Source organism: Procambarus clarkii, chromosome 56 (genome assembly GCF_040958095.1).
Source record: "Procambarus clarkii isolate CNS0578487 chromosome 56, FALCON_Pclarkii_2.0, whole genome shotgun sequence".
In the NCBI taxonomy this organism is placed as follows: domain Eukaryota; kingdom Metazoa; phylum Arthropoda; class Malacostraca; order Decapoda; family Cambaridae; genus Procambarus; species Procambarus clarkii.
Window position 1 is genome coordinate 11,187,031 of NC_091205.1, and position 19,497 is coordinate 11,206,527.

At 40.7% G+C, this 19,497-nt stretch overlaps 1 protein-coding gene across 1 annotated transcript in view; it reads right to left on the reverse strand.

Moving 5' to 3' along the window:
* LOC123770920 (transient receptor potential cation channel subfamily M member-like 2) overlaps positions 1–19,497 on the reverse strand; it is a 317,900-nt gene that overhangs the window by 247,517 nt on the left and 50,886 nt on the right. The window contains exon 5 of the mRNA XM_069306032.1: positions 12,980–13,081. Coding sequence (XP_069162133.1) covers positions 12,980–13,081 — 102 coding nt within the window. The remainder of the gene's footprint in view (positions 1–12,979; positions 13,082–19,497) is intronic.

The window sequence follows — 19,497 nt, forward strand, 5'->3', positions numbered from 1 at the left end:
TGAGTTACTTACTGAGGTGCGATTCAAAGCACATTCTAATAATTATAACACTAAGAGTATAATATGTTCATAAACCTCGTGTTTTCCAGACGAAACCCGTTGCACCGGTTACTCACATATTTTTCTTCTCCTGTAAAACCCAAGTTTGAGAAACCTCAGATGAGGTTGCAACACCCAAGTAATGTAGTTCCTAAACCTGCAGTTTGCTCGACAGTTTCGACCACTAGCAGATATTGCATGCATTGCAAGAGAAAAGGTCTTGTAGTTAATTCCTGTTTACTGTGCACCCTGAGTTGAGACCTACCGGTCTGATTATGAGAAAGGGGATGCAAGTAACTGATTCTAATTGTGTCCCAGTGACTGACTTTAAACCGTACATGTTTACAGGTGAACTTCTATGTACCAGTGGAAGCTGGAAGCCAGTACAGTTACTGAGGAATACTGGTGCTTCCCATCTCTAATTTCTCAACATGTTCTTGCTGATGTTAGAACAAAGGACACTGATGAGGAGGTGTTACTGAAAGGTATTGGGAGAAATGTCCAGCAAGTGCCATTAATTAAAGTTAACCTGAAGTCAACCTTTACACCAGATTGGTGCACTGTAGGAGTAAGTAAGCAGTTGCCCATCCCTGGGGTTGACATTACTGTCGGTAACGATTTTGACAAGTGTCAAGTTATTGGTACAGAGTGTCTTATCATGTTTACCAACCCTAGTTGTGTTCGGCCTCAACTGGATGCAGAGGATGGTGTCACTTATCCAACATGTGTTGTGACCAGATCAATGGGTAAGAAGGGTGAGGTTAATCGTGATACTACCAAGGTGGATGTTCCCAAGGCCAGGACCCCATCAGACAGGAAGTTGGAGGTGGACCTTGAGGATACATTCCTTACTGAGTCGGATGTCGAGAGTGAGGCTGGTGCCATGGTCCTGATTTATTCCGAACAAGTGGAAGGTCTGGAAGAGGAGACCCATGTTCCAGTTACATGCCCGCTCGCTCCAGCTGTTGAGTCCCAGACCTTCAGTGAGTTGCTGGGTACTGATCCAAGTTTAGCTGAGTGTTATGCAGAAGCAACTTCTGCATAACAAACCCGTACTCTCATCCAAGGTGGCAACTTCTATTGCTACCTTGGATGAAAGTACAGGTTTCTACCTCGACGATCGACGTCTGATGAGATGATGGAGACCTGCAGGAACTTCCTTATCAGATGATTGTGAGACTAGGACCCAGTTCGTTGTACCCAGTGAGTATCGATAGCAGGTATTACAAGTTGCCCATGATGACCTGATGGGAGGTCATCAAGGTATTTACAATATGTATATGAAATTTGTACTTTTTTCTACAGGCCCCAATTCAAAAAGGATGTGGTCAGATAGCAGTAAAGGTTCTCTGCACGCTCTTCAGGTAAGCAGTTTTGAAAAGTACCATCATCCGTATAGTATCTCTGGTTTAAATGGTTCTTGATATCCAACCTGTCATTTTCCGTGCATATATGACAGCTACTTTATTGTGTTCTTTTAATAAGGTAAAGTCTTCTGACATGAGTACACCCAAACCCTTAACATTGCCTTTCCATTGTATGTTATGATTTGACTGCGTTTTGTACATGGTTTCAGTTTTTATATTTTCATTATTTTCCATAGCACAGGAGCTGGAACTTATCTTCGATAAACACAATACTATTTTCTGAAGCCCATAGAAAGACCTAATTTACATCTGACTGGAGGTTTGCCATGTCCTCTATGTTGTCTTCTCTCGTAAAGTTCCTAGTGTCATCTGCAAAGGATGATACAGAACTATAGATTGAGTCCTTTTCTATGTCCGATAAGAGGATGAGAAAAAGTACTGGAGGAAGGACAGTTCCCTGAGGGAAAGAGGTACTCATGGTTTACGGACCAGATTTTATTTCGTTGACTATTACACATTGGGTTCTGTTAGTCAGGAAATTCTAGATCCATCTGCCTATTTTGCCGGTAGTTCCTTTTCAACGCATTTTGGTGTACAATTACACTATGGTCACATTTGTCGAAAACTTTTGCAAAATCTGTGTAAATTACATCAGTGTTTTGTTTGTCTTCCATGGCATCTAATGCCATATTATAGTGGTCCAGAAACTGTGATAGACAAGAGCGCCCTTTTCTGAAACATGTTGTTCAGGGTTATGGAGATGCTGTGATTCCATGTATTTTGTGATCTTACTTCTTAGGACTCATTCAAAGTTTTTTATGATATGTGATGTTAGTGCTATCGGTCTGTAATTTTTTGCCTCTTCCTTATTTCCTCCTTTATGTATTGGTGCTATCTCTGCTGTTTTTGGTATGTCAGGGATAACGCCAGTATTTAGGCTCTGTCTCCAAAGAATGTGAAGGGCTTGCGATAGCGTTTTTTTACAGTTCTTGATGAATATAGAGTTCCAAGAGTCAGGGCCTGATGCAGAGTGCATAGACCTACTGTCTATGGCTTCTTTAAAATCCAGTGGGAAATAGGGCGACATCTGATTTATGATTTGATGTTGGCATCACATCCATGAAAAATTCATTTGGATTGTCAATCTTCAGTGTGTTTAGTGGCTGGCTGGAAATAAGAGTCATATTGATTCTTCAGTATTTTGCTCATTTCTTTGTTGTCGTCAGTGAACGTTCCATCTCCGTTTTGCAGGGACCAGATACTAGATGTGATTTTTTAACTTTATTTTCATATTAGAAAGAATATTTCGGATTTCTCTCTATTTAACTAAAGGCATTTTGCCTCTCCTGGGATTTGTGTAACTCTTGTAGCTTTAGTTCAATCGTTTCCATTTCTCTACAATGGCCTCTTCGTCATTCTTGAGCTAAATAAACACCGAACTAAATCTGGGAGTATGTTCATGTTTACTCTCATGTGAATGATTATCAGGTTTAAAAAAATATACCTTATGTAACATTAGAGCTGCTACCCTCATATAACACTTGTAACGATTTTTTTCATTATTTGGTATGCCACATATCATTAATAAGATAATGGAAGCAATTTTTGTCTTAAGATATTTCAAACTTCTTGTGAATCTTTTTGTATCAAACATAAATATAGCCCTTACCATCACCAGTGTCAGAAGAGGATCTCCTTTTGATCTTGTCTTTGAACACCAGGCAAGATGACCATTAAAATTGCTACACGAGAAAATGCTTGGAGATGTGTCAGCTAGGCAGAGTGGCAAGTACCTAAAGGATGTGAGGAGGAAGTTGCGTCGTACAAAGGAGTTGGCATTACAACATCTGAGTTCAACAGGTAATGAAGGAGAGACTTAATAAGAAGTTCAAGCCATAACTCAGATCTTTTGAGATTGGTGATTTGGCGCTGGTATTGAAGCCTCATAAGGGGACTTCAATGTCAAACAGATTTAAGGGACTATATTCAGTTTTAGAGCGACTAGATGATTTGTCTTATAAAGTATGTAATCCTTAGCAATCACGTCAGACGGTGATTGTGTTAAAGGCTTATTGTGGTCCCAGTATTGTTGCTTGTTTTGTTCATGGGGAGTTAACACCTGAGGAGACCTTTGTTGTAGGGAAAGATGTTAATCCCCCTTTATTTAATTCCAGTTCCGGGGGAGAGTTGCTATGTCATTTGCAGGATGAGCAGAGAGAAGAGTTCCAGGTCATGTTAGGGACGTATTCCAGCCTGTTTAAGGAGGTTCCCACTCAGACACTCATCATTACGCATGATGTCCAACTGCTCGAGGCAACTCCAATTCGACTAGACCCTTACCAAGTGACTCCAGAAAAACGTCGTATCATCAAACAGGAAGTTAATTTTCTTCGACCAAGCCAGAATTCCTGGAGTTCTCCTCGTTTATTGGTACCGAAACCTGATGGTAAATGGTGCTTAGTTGTAGACTATAGAAAGCTGAATAAGGTAAGTGGTTGATGTATTTCCTTTACCTTTATTAATAGAATGTATTGACCTGATTGGCCATGCTAACTTTGTATCTAAATTTTATCATTCTAAGGTATACCACTAGATACCCCTGACTGACTATGCAAGAGAAGTGACAGCTTTTATCACTCCTGATGGAGCTTTTGAATATATTGTTATGCCATTCGGATTGAGAAATGATCCTGCGACTTTTAAAAAATCAATGAATTCCTTACTAAAAGATGTGCCAGGTTGCAGATCTTACTTAGATGATATTGTGATTTACAATAAGTGTTGGGAAGCTATTTCAAGTTTGAAGAAATTATTTGAGGTATTGCAACATGCAATATTTACCGTAAATGTGAGTAAATGTAGCTAGGCTAAAGAAACGATAATTTACTTGGGTCATGAAGTCGGGCAAGGCAAAATAGTATCCTTGCAAGACAAGATCCAAGCAATCGTTGATTACTAAGTATTAACCAATAAGAAAGCAATGCATAGATTCATTGGGATGTGTGCTTATTACAGACGTTATTTAAGAACTTTTCCACAGTGGCGGCACCTTTAACTAATGTTTTAAGAAAAGGTGTAAAGTTCAAGGGGACGCAGGAGTGTCAGAACTATTTTCAAGGATTTAAAAGAATTATTTCAACTTCACCTGTGTTAGCTAGTCCACAATATGACAAGCCGTTCATTATGCATATAGACAATTCTGATCTAGAGCTGGTGCTGTTCTTTTCCAAGTAGGATCTGATAATGTAGATCATCCTGTACATTACTTCTCATGTAAGTTTGATAAAGCTCAAAATAATTATTCTGTTGTGGAGAAAGAAGCCCTTTATCTTAGATTGGCTTGTAAAAAATTGAAACTTACCTGTCAGGTTATAGAGTAGATGTGTTCACTGATCATAACTCATTAAATTTCATAAATTCAATGAAGTGTAAAACCCAGAGAGTCCTAAGGTGGTCTTTAATACTAAAATAGTTTAATTTACTCACTAAACAAGTTCCTGGTAGGAAGAATGTTATTGCAGATGCTTTATCCAGGGGATTCCTAATTGACGTAACATAATGTAGAATGTTCTGAAATATATTTTGATGTGTTTACTTTTAGTTTCTTGTTTTATGTATTTATCCTGAGTGGTTGAGTAGTTAATACTATACTTACAATTAGTAAATAATACAATTAATCTTAAATTAATTATATTTATCTTTAGGAGGTGGAAGGATGTTATGAATCAGTTAATTACCTGATTCTTACTAAGAATTAAGTGTGAAATAATAAAAGATTTTCACCCCTCAGTATATTGGTGGGATGATATTGTTAGGTTTTACTATATTAGTATTTTGTTATGCAATATTATCATGCTCTCATGTGTCATTATTGATAGAATTCTTTAATATATCTTGTGGGTTTATCATGATTGAGAGGAGTCAGTATAGTGTGTTTTGGTGGACATGACCATATGAGGAAGTTTCGTCACCAGCGGTGGTGTGAGCGTCATGACCAAGTTAGCATCATTGACCAACCCTTGAATTATATTTTTGTATTGTACTTATATTACTGAATTATTTTTGTGTATTATGCTAAGTGTACATTATAATGTTTATATATGTGTTTCGAGTAATAATTCTCAGCTTGCCAGAGTGTTTGAATGAATTTGTGTCTAATATATTATGGTAACTGTGTGGACGCCACACATAAAAGAGTGGGGAGGCGTCAGTAGTTTCGGGCGGATGCAGATGGTTGGACATGTGGCATTGATAAGTCTGTTTGGTAACTGTTTATATTCATTGTCGTTGATATTGAGTTTAGTCAGATCACTATTCATGATATATGCCATCTATCTTGCATAGTATTAGTCATTTACCAGCGCTTAGAGGTATTATTTCACCCCCCTTTTGTTATAAACATATTTCAGGATGCTTTTTCTATGTTGTGTGCAGTTGTTCACCTTCATACAGTATATTGATGTTGTTATTTAAACAGTTGTGTTTTACTTCCCTAGACATTTTTTTGTATAATAATTGTGAACCCATTTTATATGATTTACAACTGTACGACAATATGAACCTTATCCAGATGCATGGGGTGTAACAACATTAGACAGCCAGCAGCTAGAAAGGTGGGACCCAAGAGCTAAAGCTCGATCCCAGAGACATTAATTGGTGAGTTCACTCACACACACACACACACACACACACACACACACACACACACACACACACACACACACACACACACACACACACACACACACACATACACACACACACACACACACACACACACACACACACACACACACACACACACACACACACACACACACACACACACACACACACACACACACACACACACACACACACACACACACACACACACACACACACACACACTCACACTCACACACACACACACACACACACACACGCGCGCGCGGGAGTCGGTAGGAGACAAGCGATTAGTGAGGTCCGCGGAAATTCGTCAATTTCTCGGGACATTGAAGGAGTATAGAGGCTAGATCATAGTATTTGGCCTCTCGCAGTGTGTAGCTAGCAGGGTGCAACATAGCATAGTCATATCGCTAGCGATAGTGCGAAGATTTGGCGAAGAAACGAAAAGTGGAGCTAGGGCATCACCGGTGCATGTAAGTGTGTGACCTGACCGGGTGGGACGACCCGCCGTGGAACCACCTGACTGTGCTGTTGAGTGGTGACTGTGATCAGTGGTACAGTGAATTAGTGACCTGTCACATAACGATACAGTGACTGACTCCAGAGCTTTGTGTAGACAGAGAAGAACCGACCTCATCAATCTACCAGCAATTAGAGAATCACCTAGTGGGAGACAACGACGGATATCCATCGTCAACATACATCGCCTGTGCCCTTACTCATCTGGTTGTGTGAGCGGGAGGCAGACTGGTATGTACCCCTCTCTGGTCAATTAATCAGGTGTACAGATTGAGGTAAAAGATTATCAAATTCTCGTTCAGGATATCAAATATTTTAAAAAATCTCAGAGTGGCTCATTTAGGCAGAGGTAACGCATAAGGGATATCTTGACACATACAAGCACGCCCGCCTACGTACGTATACACGCACACAAGTGTGCACACGCTAAAACAGACACACACACACGTGCACGCACACACACACACACAATTGTTCAGTCAGGGGAAAAGGCATTAACACCTGGGATAGGACCTTACTATCCCCCCCCCTCTTGACCCCACCACCTGACCTGACCTGACTTAGTCGCCATCTCCGCCCTCCCCCACCCCCAGTCCCCCGCATCGCCCATACACACACTCTTCCCCTCCCCACTCTCCCTCTCTCCCACTCCCTCTCTCCCACTCCCACTATCTCTCTCCTGCTCTCTCTCTCCTGCTCTCTCTCTCTCTCTCTCTCTCTCTCTCTCTCTCTCTCTCTCTCTCTCTCTCTCTCTCTCTCTCTCTCTCTCTCTCTCTCTCTCTCTCTCTCTCCTCTCTCTCTCTCTCTCTCTCTCCTTCCCTCCCCCCCCCTCTCTTTCCTTCCCCCTCCCTCCCCCTCCCTCTCTTTCCTTCCCCCTCCCTCTCTGCCCACACACACACACACACACCTCCCGCCCCCCTCTCTCCCTCACCCGCTCTCTTCCTCATCCACTCTCTCCCTCTCCTCTCTCTCCCTCCCGCCTCTCTCTCCATCTCCTCCCCCCCCCCTCCCCTTCTACTTTCTTCTCACTTCAGTGGAAGGGTCGGATCCCCCCCCACCCACCCATTTATCTCTCCCTTTATCACTCCCTTTCTCTCTCACTCTCTCTCTCTCTCTCTCTCTCTCTCCCTCTCTCTCTCTCTCTCTCTCTCCCTCCCCCATCCCAACAGGGTCAAGATGGCAGCCAGAGGTCCCAGGGGAGCAGGAAAGAGCCAAGGTGACGAGATGAAGGAAATGTTCGCCCAGTTTCTGGAGGACATCAAGAGTGAGATGCAAGAAATGATGCAGGAAATGAAGAACGAAATAAGCAACCTGAAAAGAGAGCTGACAGCAGCAAAGGAGGAGATTAGAACCCTCAAAGAGAATGGTATCGAGCCTGAGAATCAGAAAACCACCCAGGGAGAAAGTGGTAATAGTTTTCTGGATGAGAATGCCACAATAAAAGCAACATTTGCTGAAATACTAAAACAAAATAACTCTGAAGTAATGACTGCAGTGATGGAGGTGGCCATGAAAGCAGCCACCTCGCAGGAGGCGGCACGCTCCACTAGCCAACTGCTGGAAAGGAAAAGATCAGTGGTTGCTGTGGGTATTAAGGAACAGGAAGGAACCAATAGGACAGAGTGGAATGACAAGGACAAAGCAGCAGTGAATGAAGTACTAAAGGCACTAGACATGGAAGGGGCCGAGCATAGCATTGAGAAGGTTTTCAGGCTAGGCCGGTACAACAAAGACCGAGACCGAATGATAAAGATAGTGTTTGCAAACGAGAACACAAAGGAGAGGATCCTATCAAGGAAGAGCTCCCTGAAAAACGTGGGAAAATTAAAAAATGTATTCCTCCAGCGAGACATGACAAGGGAGGAGAGAGCCGTGGTGGCAGAAGCAAGGAAGAGGCGCAGGGCGAGAGGGGAAAACCAGGAAGTCACAGCTCCCAACACAACACCACCAGAGGCGAGGGGGGAACCCACAACCAGCTACCCAGTAACACCAGAAGGGAGGACAACCCCGCCTCCCTCCTTTGTATAGAAAACCCCCCTACCCCAAACCCTCCCTGCCCCCACTCAAAAGTTCAGCCAAATCTCCCTCCCCCCAAACCCAATCCCCACCCTTCTACCCCTCCCCTCCTCCCGAGTCCTCCCTCCCCCCCTTTCCTTCCCGTCCTCCCTCCCCTTTCACCCCATACCCTCCCTGTCCCTCCCCCTTCACTGGATCCCCCGCCCCTCATTCCAGTATCCTCTGAGATCCTGTTACCCACCTCACAGGTCCTCACACCCATGGAACAGCCTCCCCCACCAGCAGAACACTCACCAAGGAGGCGATTTGAGAAGGGACAGAAGAAAGTGAGCCTCAAAGCGATGTACACTAACATAGATGGAATTACAAATAAAGCAAATGAGCTTGGAGAACTGGTACTAGAGGAAAACCCAGACATAATAGCCCTCACAGAAACAAAGATCACGAAAACAATAACAAATGCAGTGTTCCCACAGGACTATTATGTTATGCGGAAAGAGAGGGAAGGAAGAGGTGGGGGTGGTGTAGCTCTGCTGGTAAGAAAAGGCTGGGATTTTGAGGAGATGGATATTCAGGGCTGTGAAGGTTTCAGTGACTACATAGCAGGTACTGTAACAAATGGAGGGAAAAAAATTATAGTCGCAGTCATATATAATCCACCACCAAATGACAGAAGACCTAGACAGGAATATGATAGAAACAACATGGCCACCATTAACATAATAGAAAGAGCAGCTTCTGTTGCTAGCAGGAATGGATCTGGACTACTAATTATGGGAGACTTCAACCATGGGAAGATAGATTGGAAGAACAGAGACCCGCATGGAGGACCAGAAACATGGAGAGCTAAGCTGCTGGACGTGGCAACAAGAAACTTTCTAAGCCAGCATACCAAAGAGCCAACAAGAATGAGAGGAGAAGATGAACCAGCAATGCTTGATTTGATATTTACCCTAAATGAATGGGATATAAGGTAAGTTAAGATGGAAGCGCCCTTGGGAATGAGTGACCACAGTGTATTGAGCTTTGAGTACCTGGTAGAGCTAGGACTTATCTCCCCCCAAAAAGAACTAGGAATCAAAAGGCTGGCATACCGAAAGGGGAATTATGAACAGATGAGAAGTTTCCTAAGTGAAATACCTTGGGACACAGACCTCAGAGACAAGTCTGTACAGGGTATGATGGACTATGTTACCCAAAAGTGTCAGGAGGCAGTAAACAGGTTCATCCCGGCCCAAAGGGGAAAAATCCGAGAAGCAACAGAAGAATCCATGGTATAATAGGGCATGTATGGAAGCGAAGAAACTGAACAAAAAGGCGTGGAGGAACTTCCGGAATAACAGAACACCAGAAAGCAGGGAGAGATACCAGAAAACCAGGAATGAGTACGTCAGGGTGAAAAGAGAAGCAGAGAAAAATTTTGAAAATGATATAGCAAACAAAGCCAAGACCGAACCAAAGCTACTCCACAGTCACATCAGAAGGAAAACAACAGTGAAAGAACAGGTATTGAAACTTAGAACAGGCGAGGACAGGTATACAGAGAATGACAGAGAGGTGTGTGAGGAACTCAACAAGAGGTTCCAGGAGGTCTTCACAATAGAACAGGGTGAGGTCACTGTGCTAGGAGAAAGGGAGGTAAACCAGGCGGCCTTGGAGGAGTTCGAAATTACGAGAGAGGAGGTCAAGAGACACCTGCTGGATCTGGATGTTAGAAAGGCGGTTGGTCCAGATGGGATCTCACCATGGGTACTGAAAGAGTGTGCAGAGGCACTTTGCTTGCCACTCTCCATAGTGTATAGTAAATCACTAGAGACAGGAGACCTACCAGAAATATGGAAGACGGCGAATGTGGTCCCAATATACAAAAAGGGCGACAGACAAGAGGCACTGAACTACAGGCCAGTGTCCTTGACTTGTATACCATGCAAGGTGATGGAGAAGATCGTGAGAAAAAACCTGGTAACACATCTGGAGAGAAGGGACTTCGTGACAAATCGCCAACATGGATTCAGGGAGGGTAAATCTTGCCTTACAGGCTTGATAGAATTCTACGATCAGGTGACACAGATTAAGCAAGAAAGAGAGGGCTGGGCGGACTGCATTTTCTTGGATTGTCGGAAAGCCTTTGACACAGTACCGCATAAGAGGCTGGTACATAAGCTGGAGAGACAGGCAGGTGTAGCTGGTAAGGTGCTCCAGTGGATAAGGGAGTATCTAAGCAATAGGAAGCAGAGAGTTACGGTGAGGGGTGAGACCTCCGATTGGCGTGAAGTCACCAGTGGAGTCCCACAGGGCTCTGTACTCGGTCCTATCTTGTTTCTGATATATGTAAATGATCTCCCGGAGGGTATCGATTCATTTCTCTCAATGTTTGCGGACGATGCTAAAATTATGAGAAGGATTAAAACAGAAGAGGACTGTTTGAGGCTTCAAGAAGACCTAGACAAGCTGAAGGAATGGTCGAACAAATGGTTGTTAGAGTTTAACCCAACCAAATGTAATGTAATGAAGATAGGTGTAGGGAGCAGGAGGCCAGATACAAGGTATCATCTGGGAGAGGAAATTCTTCAGGAGTCAGAGAAGGAAAAAGACTTGGGGGTTGATATCACGCCAGACCTGTCTCCTGCAGCACATATCAAGCGGATAACATCAGCGGCATATGCCAGGCTGGCCAACATACGAACGGCATTCAGAAACTTGTGTAAAGAATCATTCAGAACTTTGTATACCACATATGTCAGGCCAATCCTGGAGTATGCAGCCCCAGCATGGAGTCCATATCTAGTCAAGGATAAGACTAAACTGGAAAAGGTTCAAAGGTTTTCCACCAGACTAGTACCCGAGCTGAGAGGTATGAGCTACGAGGAGAGACTACGGGAATTAAACCTCACTTCGCTGGAAGACAGAAGAGTTAGGGGGGACATGATCACCACATTCAAGATTCTGAAGGGGATTGATAGGGTAGATAAAGACAGTCTATTTAACACAAGGGGAACACGCACAAGGGGACACAGGTGGAAACTGAGTGCCCAAATGAGCCACAGAGATATTAGAAGCAACTTTTTTAGTGTCAGAGTGGTTGACAAATGGAATGCATTAGGGGGTGATGTGGTGGAGGCTCACTCCATACACAGTTTCAAGTGTAGATATGACAGAGCCCGATAGGCTCAGGAATCTGTACACCTGTTGATTGACGGTTGAGAGGCGGGACCAAAGAGCCAGAGCTCAACCCCCGCAAACACAACTAGGTGAGTACAACTAGGTGAGTACACACACACACTCACACACACACACAACACACACACACACACATACACACACACACTCACACACACACACACACACACACACACACACACACACACACACACACACACACACACACACACACACACACACTCACACACACACACACATACACACACACACACACACACACACACACACACACACACACACACACACACACACACACACACACACACACACACACACACACACACACACACACACACACACACACACACACTCACCGAAACATCACCATAACACATTCACTCCTCCAAACACCTCCATTACACACTCACCCAAACACCATCATACTCAAACACTCACTCAAACACACTCAAACACACACACACACACACACACACACACACACACACACACACACACACACACACACACACACACACACACACACACACACGTATGTTCACACACAAACACGCACACACACACACGAAAGTAAGAACGTCATTGAGAAACCTAAGTGAGGAGGCTCTTAGGGCACTTTACACTGCCTACGTGAGACCAGTCTTAGAGTATGCCGCACCATCATGGAGTCCCCACCTGAAGAAATACATAAGGAAACTGGAAAAGGTTCAGAAGTTTGCGACGAGGCATGTCCCGGAGTTACGAGGGATGGGATATGAAGAGCGCCTGAAAGAACTGAACCTTATGACAAGAGGGAAAAAGAAGGGAGAGAGGAGATATGATAGAAACATATAAATACTCAGGGGACTTGACAAAGTGGAAATACATGAAATGTTCACACGTAATAGCAACAGAACGAGGGGACATGGGTGGAAGCTGGAAACTCAGATGATCCACAGAGATGTTAGGAACTATTTTTTAGCGTGAGGGTAGTGGAAAAATGGAATGCACTTAAGGAACAGGTTGTTGAAGCAAACTCTATTCATAATTTTAAAACTAGGTAAGATAGGGAAATGGGACAGGAGTCATTGCTGTAAACAACCGATGGCTAGAAAGGCGGGATCCAAGAGTCAGTGCTCGATCCTGCAAGCACAAATAGGTGAGTACAAATAGGTGAATACACACACAGGCGCGCGCGCGCGCAACATCACCTTGACGATGAGCTGTGCCTTGTTGAGAGCATCACCAACACAGCGCATGATGCCAGCGTGAAGTCCTCCAGTCATGACCACCGCCCCAGTAGACTTTACTGCCTGTAACAACAACAACCATTATGTTTATTATTGCTATACTTATAGCCGTTACTTTTATTGACCCTTTATTCCTTGTGATGATACCTACCATCATGTTTATTAATGCTTTGCTGCCTCTATTAACGATGCCAACCATCATGTTTGTTGGTGCTTTACTTCCTCCATCGACAACAACCTGTCATGATCCAGCATATACTAGAATATTTGTATACGCTGTGATCATTCATTAAGGTCATTGTACAACAAGTATAGATTGATTTTGTTATATCTTGTATACAATATTATGTTCATGTGTATTATTATATGTCTATTAATATGATGTTAAGTAATTTAGGCTATTGTTGGTTAATTGGTGGTGCTATACCTTATATTGTGAGGATGTAATACTCATAGTCAGGGGTATGATATCAGGTGGTGATATATTATATTGTACTGTGTATCATTCTATATATATATATATATATATATATATATATATATATATATATATATATATATATATATATATATATATATATATATATATATATATGTCGTACCTAGTAGCCAGAACGCACTTCTCAGCCTACTATGCAAGGCCCGATTTGCCTAATAAGCCAAGATTTCCTGAATTAATTGTTTTTCGACTACCTAACCTACCTAACCTAACCTAACCTATCTTTTTCAGCTACCTAACCCAACCTTACCTATAAAGATAGGTTAGGTTAGGTTAGGTATGGTTGGTTAGGTTCGGTCATATATCTATGTTAATTTTAACTCCAGTAAAAAAAAATTGACCTCATACGTCATGAAATGGGTGGCTTTATCATTTCATAAGAAAAAAATTAGAGAAAATATATTAATTCGTGAAAACTTGGCTTATTAGGCAAATTGGACCTTGCATATTAGGCTGAGAAGTGCATTCTGGCTACTAGGTACGACATATATATATATATATATATATATATATATATATATATATATATATATATATATATATATATATATATATATATATATATATATATATATATGTCGTACCAAGTAGCCAGAACGCACTTCTCAGCCTACTATGCAAAGCCCGATTTGCCTAATAAGCCAAGTTTTCATGAATTAATTGTTTTTCGACTACCTAACCTACCTAACCTAACCTAACCTAACCTAACTTTTTCGGCTACCTAACCTAACCTAACCTATAAAGATAGGTTAGGTTAGGTTAGGTAGGGTTGGTTAGGTTCGGTCATATATCTACGTTAATTTTAACTCCAATAAAAAAAAAAATTACCTCATACATAATGAAATGGGTAGCTTTATCATTTCATAAGAAAAAAATTAGACAAAATATATTAATTCAGGAAAACGTGGCTTATTAGGCAAATCGGGCCTTGCATAGTAGGCTGAAAAGTGCGTTCTGGCTACTAGGTACGACATATATATATATATATATATATATATATATATATATATATATATATGTCGTACCTAGTAGCCAGAACGCACTTCTCAGCCTACTATGCAAGGCCCGATTTGCCTAATAAGCCAAGTTTTCACGAATTAATTGTTTTTCGGCTACCTAAGCTACCTAACCTAACCTAACCTAACTTTTTCTGCTACCTAACCTAACCTAACCTATAAAGATAGGTTAGGTTAGGTTAGGTAGGGTTGGTTAGGTTTGGTCATATATCTACGTTAATTTTAACTCCAATAAATAAAAATTGACTTCATACATAATGAAATGAGTAGCTTTATCATTTTATAAGAAAACAATTAGAGAAAATATATTAATTCAGGAAAACTTGGCTTATTAGGCAAATCGGGCCTTGCATAGTAGGCTGAGAAGTGAGTTCTGGCTACTAGGTACGACATATATATATATATATATGTCGTACCTAGTAGCCAAAACTCATTTCTCAGCCTACTATGCAAGGCCTGATTTGCCTAATAAGCCAAGTTTTCATGAATTAATTGTTTTTCGACGACCTAACCTACCTAACCTAACCTAACCTAACCTAACTTTTTCGGCTACCTAACCTAACCTATAAAGATAGGTTAGGTTAGGTTAGGTAGGGTTGGTTAGGTTCGGTCATATATCTACTTTAATTTTATCTCCAATTAAAAACAATTGACCTCATACATAATGAAATGGGTAGCTTTATCATTTCATAAGAAAAAAATTAGAGAAAATATATTAATTCAGGAAAACTTGGCTTATTAGGCAAATCGGGCCTTGCATAGTAGGCTGAGAAGTGAGTTCTGGCTACTAGGTACGACATATATATATATATATATATATATATATATATATATATATATATATAATGTACCTAGTAGCCAGAACACAGTTCTTGGCCTTCAATGCAAGGTCCGATTTGCTTAATAAGCCAAGTTTTCCTGAATTACAATGTCTTTATAATTTTTTTCTTATGAAATGATAAAGCTATCCATTTCATTATGTATGAGTTAATTAGTTAATGCTTGAGGTAAAACTAACGTAGATATTTGACCGAACCTAACCTACCCAACCTAACCTAACCTAACCTTTCTTAACCTAACCTAAACAATCAAAACTAAATTAATAATTCATGTTCTTAATATAATATAATAATAATAATGTTTAAAATAAACCAATTGGAAACAATTTATTGAAAATAAAAAAAATACTCGTCCTATTAGGCAAATTGAGCCTTGCATAGTAGGCCAAGAAGTGCGTTCTGGCTATTGTGACAGTAATCTTTTTCAAGAGAGATTTAGCCTGCTCCTTCCTACATCGCATTACTTTTACACTTCTGCAACATCATGATACCACATTCAAGAATAGTATATAAGTGGAATAGCAGACGTCTCTACAGTGGGTACACTATTCTCTTCACCCCCCTCCATCGCTGTCGGCGCACCACCTCGTCGATCACCAAACGACCACTTCAAACCAACACTCTCCCCATTAGTGAATCAGCGACTTCATGCGACTTCAGCGCCATCTGCATCGTCTACATATAGTCTCGCACGAGCAGTTGGCCTCAGAATATTCTTGTGCTCTCGAGCTGACGCTTCTATCTAAGCATACGTCCTGTATATTAGTAGAGGTTTCAGCCAGCCCACTAGTCTCAGCACCTTTAACTAATTTTTGTCTTGCTTATTGTAGAGTAACGTAATCATTATTTTATTTTATATTGTGTTTTGTCTTTGTATATATTTTGATCCGCACTGTACATAGCCAAGGGATTATCTTTATTTTGTTTATATTTGTTTAAAGTAAATTAAAGTTCATTATTTATAAGACTTGTTTTGCGTGTTTTTCCCTTTCACTTTACCACAGGAGACAACCGCCAACCAGTCAACATTTTGTTTCTCTATTTTCTTTAATGTGATTGGCATTTACACCAGCCATAGAGAAGACTGCATTAACACCTACATTTCTCGTCACATTAAATATATATATAAATAAAAATGGAAATGTTCGTTTGTTCAAAATGGCTAATCTCCAAAAGTTCTTCACCGATTGCTTTGAAATTTTCACACAATGTTCCTTTCGCATCCGGCAAGGTTTTTATATACACACTCTATAGATGTCACGTCCGTGACGGTAAAAAAAACATGCTTTACTGAAAAACTGTGTTTTTTCATGTGTTTTTCAAGTGAGGGAAATCTTTGAAACCTCTTTACCAATTGCTTTTAAATTTTGACACAACATTGCATTCGAATAGGCGCGTCTTTTTTATATATCTACTATATGCATGACTCACCTGTGTCGGGGAAAAAACATGCTTTTTTAGAAAAACAGCGCCATCTGTTGCACATAACAGCACATCCACGCTATACTAAATATGTCACGAATTCCATTTCGGTGTTTCCAATTGCATTGATAAATTTTATTTTCATAGATTTCGATTTATTTTATTATATATTAAATTATTTTGTGTGACATTGTGTTGGAATTGAGCTGTGTTTATTACCATACCGTTCATTTTGATTTTATAAGTATAGATGGCACACCTGTTACAGGTAAAACTATGCTTTTCTTGAAAAACAACGCCATCTGTTGCATGTAAGAGCAACACACATGCTGTCTATATAAATAAAAATGGAAATGTTCCTTTGCTCAAAATTGCTAAAATCGCTTCACCAATTGCTTTGAAATTTTCACACAACATTCCATTCGCATCCGAGCGGGTTTTTATATGCATACTATATAGATGTCAAGTTGTTGACGGGAAAAATCATGATTTTTTTGAAAAGCTGTGTTTTTCGTGTGTTTTTCACGTTGGGGAAATCTTCGAAACCTCTTTACCGATTGCTTTTAAATTTTTACACAACACTGAATTTGAATAGGCGAGTGTTTTTATATACATACTGTATACATGCCTCGCCTGTGAGAGGGAAAAAAAAACATGTTTTTTTTTTTTTTTTAAACTGCGCCATCTGTAGGATGTAAGAGCAACACACTCTGTAATCTCCGAAAGTTCTTCACCGATTGCTTTGAAATTTTGACACAACGTTCAATTCAAATACGTGCGTGTTTTTATATACATACTATTTACATGTCACACCTGTGACAGGTGTAAACATGCGGTGTTTTTTTAAAAAGCGCCATCTGTTGCACGTAAGAGCAACACACGATATACAAAATATCTTATTATTCCTTTTCAATGTTCCCGATTGCATTGATAAATTGGATTTTCACAGATTTTGATTTATTTTCATCTTGATTATATTCTTTCGTGTGACGTTGCGTTGGAGTTGAGCTGTGTTGTTTACTATACCGTTCATTTCGTTGGTATAGCTTATTTGTTTCTTTTTCATGGTTTTCATTTCGTTTTTTTGACTGTTCTTCTATTTTTTCAATGCAATTGGTGATGAATTTGAGCTGTGTCGATTGATCTGCGTTTGAATTAAAATATTTCGTTAGTATTTTTTGCTTTTGTTTTGTAAACAAGAAAATGTATAACACGTTTATTTCACAGCTGCAAATGTGCAACAAACAGCCATGAATCCACCGGCTACAACGTGTACTGTTTTCTTCACGTTATGTCAAAAGGACACGTTTGCAAAAACACTGCTGTGTTCGGAAGTGCCTACGCATTACACATAGAATGCCAGTAGAAAATCATTTGAACGACGCAAACGAGGAGAGCGAGTCGACGGACAACCTGGCATATTCAAATAAACTACGATAGGCAGACTGCACACGGTGCATCCCAATCAAGAGGAATGCTTCCTTCTTCTCATGCTGTTGGTGAACGTGCCCGGTCCAACGTCTTTCCAGTCATTGAGATTTGTCAAAGGCATAATTTATGCCACTTTCCGTAGTGCATGTCAAGCTCTTAATTTATTGGAGAACGGCCGACACTGGGATGTATGAATTAATGACGCGTCCAACACGTCACATCCAAATCAAATTCGAGCATTGTTTGCAATCATATTGACCACCTGCACTCATTCGTCTCATTCAGAGTTATGGGAGAAATATAAATCGCACATGGCTGAAGATATTATCCGTCGAATAAGCAAGGAAAATTCAAATACGAACATTGATTTCACATCAGAAATCTACAACGAAGCGTTGATAATGACTGAAGATTTGTGCTTAGAAATCGCAAACAAAGTTCTAAAAAAAATGGAAATGCCTCACCGAATCGATCTGCTTCTGCTTCGTTAGATGTAGAATTGCGTCGGGAACAAAATTACAACACGGGTGATCTGTTGTCGCATGTGCAGTCAAACATTCCTCAGCTAACGCTTGAGCGAAAAGGCATTGTCAATCAAATAATTCAAACGGTCAATAATGGGTATGGAGAAATCTTTTTAGATGCGCCAGGAGGAACTGTAAAACCTTCATAATTAGATTGATTTTGGCAGCATTTCGATCCCAAAATGGCATAACCTTAGCTCTTGCATCGTCCGAAATAGCTGCAACATTACTACCAGGTGGAAGAACTACTACTTCGGCTATGAAATTGCCATTGATCATGCAATTCATTGAAACTCCCACGTGCAACATTTCCAAAGCATTGCACAGATGTAAACTTATTGTTTGGGTTGAATGCACAATGGACAAAAAAAAAATCGTTCGAGGCTCTTGATCGATCATTGCAAGATTTGTGTGGAAACATCAGATCATTTGGGAACGCATAAATGTTGCCAGCAGTAGATTTCCGGCAAACATTACCTGTAATTCCTCGAACGACACCAGCGGACGAAATAAATTCTCGCCTGAATTATTCTACTTTGTGGCGCCACGTAAAGACGTTAAAATTAACTACAAATATGCGTGTCTAGCAGCAAAACGATCCATCAGCTGGGATATTCTCACATCAATTTCTGAAAATTGGGAACGGAAACGTGCCGGTTGATTTGACCTCAGGACGAATTTCTTTGCCTCAAAACTTCTACAATTTAGTGACATCAAAAGAAGACTTAGTTGAAAAAGTATTTCCTAA